Source organism: Echinops telfairi, unplaced genomic scaffold, assembly GCF_000313985.2.
Source record: "Echinops telfairi isolate 266 unplaced genomic scaffold, ASM31398v2 ScPeMD7_2010;HRSCAF=2546, whole genome shotgun sequence".
Classification (NCBI taxonomy): Eukaryota; Metazoa; Chordata; class Mammalia; order Afrosoricida; family Tenrecidae; genus Echinops; species Echinops telfairi.
In genome coordinates, this window is record NW_022105908.1 from 7,039,040 (window position 1) to 7,043,369 (window position 4,330).

The window sequence follows — 4,330 nt, forward strand, 5'->3', positions numbered from 1 at the left end:
CCCCTGATCAATTGAAAACTCTAAATCTCTGTGACAGTTTTGACAATGAATCATAAAATTGAACATCTGAGTTGAATTCCTGACAATGATAACACCAGCAAATCGCAAGCTGCAACATTTTATGTAGTACTTATCACTAATGATATGATGTACAAAAAAATAAAACAAACGAAACCAAACTAGACAGTTGTGTGGTTCATCATAACCTGAATATATTGTAAGCTGTGGGCTACCTGCACTTACAATTATTTGATAACTTGACATTGTGAACTTAATAGAATTGTAAACAATACGAACAGGGCCTCAATAATCCACTACCATTTGGGATTATTATGGGACATTCTGGAGAGAATTCACCTAGAATCCTGGGCTAGGAGGTGTTGTAGATTTATTTAGTAATGACTATTAAGATTTTGTAAATATTTAATAAAGTAGCATTTCCCCCATAACGCTTACCTTAAAAATACTCTTAATCCTTTAAAAATTGACTTTTATCATAATTCTAGAATATAGATTTTATTTTATAATTTTTACAAATGTTTCTCAAACACTTATAGAAAGTAGGATAGCAGTTGCTGGGCAACTGTTGTGTGCCAGGTCCTATGCTAAAAAGTTATATATATAAAAAGTTATACATAAGTTTTTACTTTATATAGCTACTTATATTATTTGTGATGTGCTAAAGAACTTTTTTAAGTGTAGAAGAAGGTACCATTGAGTTTCTGAGGTTGTAAATCTTTATGGAAGTAGACTCCCTTGTTCTCGTTTGAACCCCTGATCTGGTTTGGAGACTAATGTTTATTAGCCTGCTACATTACCAGGGCTTCTCTCTGTGGCTATGCCAGACAAAGCTCACAATTGTGTTAATTCTGATCTAGAGTGACCCACGTCTAAATCTGTATGGGATTAGACGGCCTCATCTTTCTCTTGCTATGTAGCTATAGTTATAATTTACTAGAAGTATACCTGGTAATTTCATTCTTATTAATTCTTCTCTTTCCTCCCCCTTTTAGGTGGTTTCCTAGAAACATGACTGATTGTTGGACTTGAACTCACATCCCAGTGAGGACTTCTTTACTGATAATGTCAAGTTCAGGTTATCCTCCCAACCAAGGAGCATTCAGCACAGAGCAAAGTCGTTATCCTCCCCACTCTGTCCAGTACACCTTTCCCAGCACTCGACACCAGCAGGTAAGGAACAAATGCTATGCAAACTGCGTACACATGTGACTTTTTAAAATACATTTGTTGTTCAGAAGACAGTTTTATTTTTTTTATGGCGAGAATTATTCTCAAAGATGAGGAATCAAAAGTTGAGAATTAGTTTTCTGTCTCTTTCAACTTTATGACAGATTTCAGGGGTTGACCATATCTCTGCTTTTAATTATAGGAGTTACTGATATAGACTGATTTCAGTTGTGTTGGTTTTCTAGGTTAGTAACCTCTGTTTATGGTCCCAACTTCTGGTTGAACATTAAGCTTGAGAGCTAATGTTGAGTGATGGCTGGGACAAGGACTTTAACAACTTTGTAGGGGATATGATGGTAGGAAGAGCGAAAAGGCTATATGATTAATTTACCTTGTGAAAATTAATACCTAAGGTCAAATTATGAGTTCAGAGTGGGGCAGGAATATAAAAGATTTTGAGAAGAAAAGAGGGAAGGATGAAATACTCATCTCATCTTTGAAGATATGGATGCTATAGCAAAGTATGTCCAGGAAATTAGAAGGTGCCTGGCTATCAGAATACTATAGTGTTTGGAGCCTTTATCATTTGATCTCCCTTTTGACCCATTTAAAAGTGTTTCAGTTAAGGAAAAAGAAAAATTCAAGGGGAAATACATGAGAATTAAGTCTGGTGAATTCCATCTGACTGTAGATCAGGGATGTGAATAGCCTTGCTCTCATGCAAGAATGCTTTGGAAAGTAGATTATTATAGATGCAGTAGAATTAAAATTTAACACCTTGTTTTATTTTCCTTTTGATCCATTTTAAATGTGTTATAGTTTTTAATATTTCCTGCTCTCTTTTTGGTTGAGTTTTTCTGGTTTACTTTTTTTGGGGGTGGGTGGGTGATATGTTGTTCTGTAGATGAAATCCAAGAATGGTAAATCTATATCGGTAATAACTAGATTAATGGTTTCTTGGGGGTATGCAAGGAAGGTTGGGGGAAATGGGGAGCTAATAATAATAACAATGAGTACAAAAAAGGAGAAAATGTCCAAAATCTGATTGTGATCATGATTGTACAACTCTTAATGTTGAATTATATGCCAATAAAATGGTTGAAGAAAAAGACAGAGAAATACTTATCTCAAAGAAAAGATTTTACCAGCAAAATATAATTGAGATACTCCTGGGTACTACTGAGCATTCTTTTGAAGTGTTGTGGACATGTTTATATCCTGAGGCTTCCTTATCTTGCTTGTTCCTTATCTTATAGAAACTCAGTATTTTACCATGAAGTCTAATATTAGCTTGGGAATGGTGTTCTCCTTTGTTGTCTTACAGAGCTTGTGTAGAATTGATAATGTTTCTTCCCTCAGTGTTTGATAGACTTTATTAGCTGAGCCATTTGTTGCTAGAATTTTCTTTGTGGAAAATTTAAATTATGACCTCAACTTCCTCAGTTACTGTTAACTGTTGAGTTGACCCAGACTCATGCTGACCCCATGCACAATGGGATTAGACCATTGTGAGCCATATGATTGTTTTGGGAAGTAGGTTATCAGGCCTTTCTCCCTACTCTATCTTAGCCTGAATACGCCATGATACCTGCTCAGGATCATAGCAACATGCAAGCCTCCACTACAGATGAGTGATGGCAGTGTTACTGGTGTGTTGGCTCAGAATTGAACTTAGACCTCTTACTTGAAAGTCAAGAATTCTAATGAACTGTGTCTCTCACTGCCATCGAATTGATGCTGTACTCATTGTGACTCTGCGGGTTTCCAAAATGGTGACTCTTTAAGGGAGTAGAGTAGAAAGCCCTGTCTTCCTCCCACAGTAAACTGTCATTATTATCCTTTTAATGGATAATGGCCTATTCAAATGTTGAGCTAGAGTAATTTTGTTGTGTACAGTATTTATTGTTATATTTATTTGATTTATTGTCTGTATGATCTGTTGTGGTATCCTCTCTTTTATTCCTGGTAGGATAGCATTAAAAAAAACAAATTTTCAGTCCAGCCAATGGTTTAATTTTTTTCATTCATTTTCACTCCTTTTCTTTTTTCTATTCAACTCATTTTTACTCTTCATTATTTTCTTCTTTTCCTTCTACACACTGACTTCCAACGCTATTCCTTTGCATTTATTCAAGTTTTTTCCTCCTAACACACTTTTCTTTTTGCCTTTTTAACAATGATTTCCTTTATTTTTTATGTTTTTATTTCAGTTTTATTTGTGAAGGATATTTTCACTGGACATAGACTAGTTGACAGTTGTTTTTTTTTTTCTCTCAACACTTTAAAATGATTTTATTTCATTGTAATCTAGCTTGCATGTTTTCTGAGTAGAAGTCTGTGGTCATTTGTTTCTATATATGTAAACTGTCACACACAACCCTTCCCCCAAAAAAACCTGGTTTTCAGCAATAGGATGTACCTTTGGTGTGCTTTTTGAAAGTATGTTATCCATCAACAGCAAAAAAAGAAAGTATGTTGTCCTAGGCATTCTTAGTTTTGTTTAGAGTTTTCATGAAATTTGGACAATTCTTTGGACAAAATTTTCTTTAAAAATTTTTGCATTCCTTCTCCCCCCTCATTTCTTTTGGGATTCTTTTTTTTCCCCAGCACATTTAAAAAAATCATTTTATTTTACAACTCTTATCACAATCCATATATACATCACTTGTATAAAGTACATTTGTACATTTGTTACCCTCATCATTCTCAAAATCTTCTGGGATTCTAATTAGTCATATTTCATATTATTTCCCAGGCCACTAACCTTCATTTTTCCTTTTTTTAAGTCCATTTGCTTCATTTTGCTATGTACTTAAGTTCAGGGATCTTTTCTTCTGTAGTTTTCAACTTTTGACTTTACCCAGAGAAACTTTCATTGCAAGCAGTTGATGTTTTTATTCCCTAAAGTACCGTTTGTTCCATTTTTAGATCTTGAATGATCTTAGTATTTTCCTGTTTTGTACATTCTTGGACATATGTACAATAATTATAGCATGTTTTAATTTTATATTTAGCCCAATGTTTTAGTAATTTAAAAAATTGCCATTTTATCTTCATAACATTTAAAAAAATTATTTTATTGGGGGCTCATACAATTCTCATCACAATCCATACATCCATCCATTGTGTCAAGCACATATGT

At 34.1% G+C, this 4,330-nt stretch overlaps 1 protein-coding gene across 6 annotated transcripts in view; it reads left to right on the top strand.

Annotated features, from left to right (window-relative positions):
* Window positions 1-1,020: 1,020 nt before the first annotated feature.
* The window catches only part of NCOR1 (nuclear receptor corepressor 1), a 151,089-nt gene continuing 147,779 nt past the window's right edge, over window positions 1,021-4,330 (top strand). For all 6 annotated transcript variants that reach the window (XM_045293367.1, XM_045293373.1, XM_045293372.1 and 3 more), the window contains exon 1: window positions 1,021-1,191. In XM_045293367.1, the coding sequence (XP_045149302.1) occupies window positions 1,084-1,191 (108 nt within the window). In that variant the 5' untranslated portion in view covers window positions 1,021-1,083. The remainder of the gene's footprint in view (window positions 1,192-4,330) is intronic.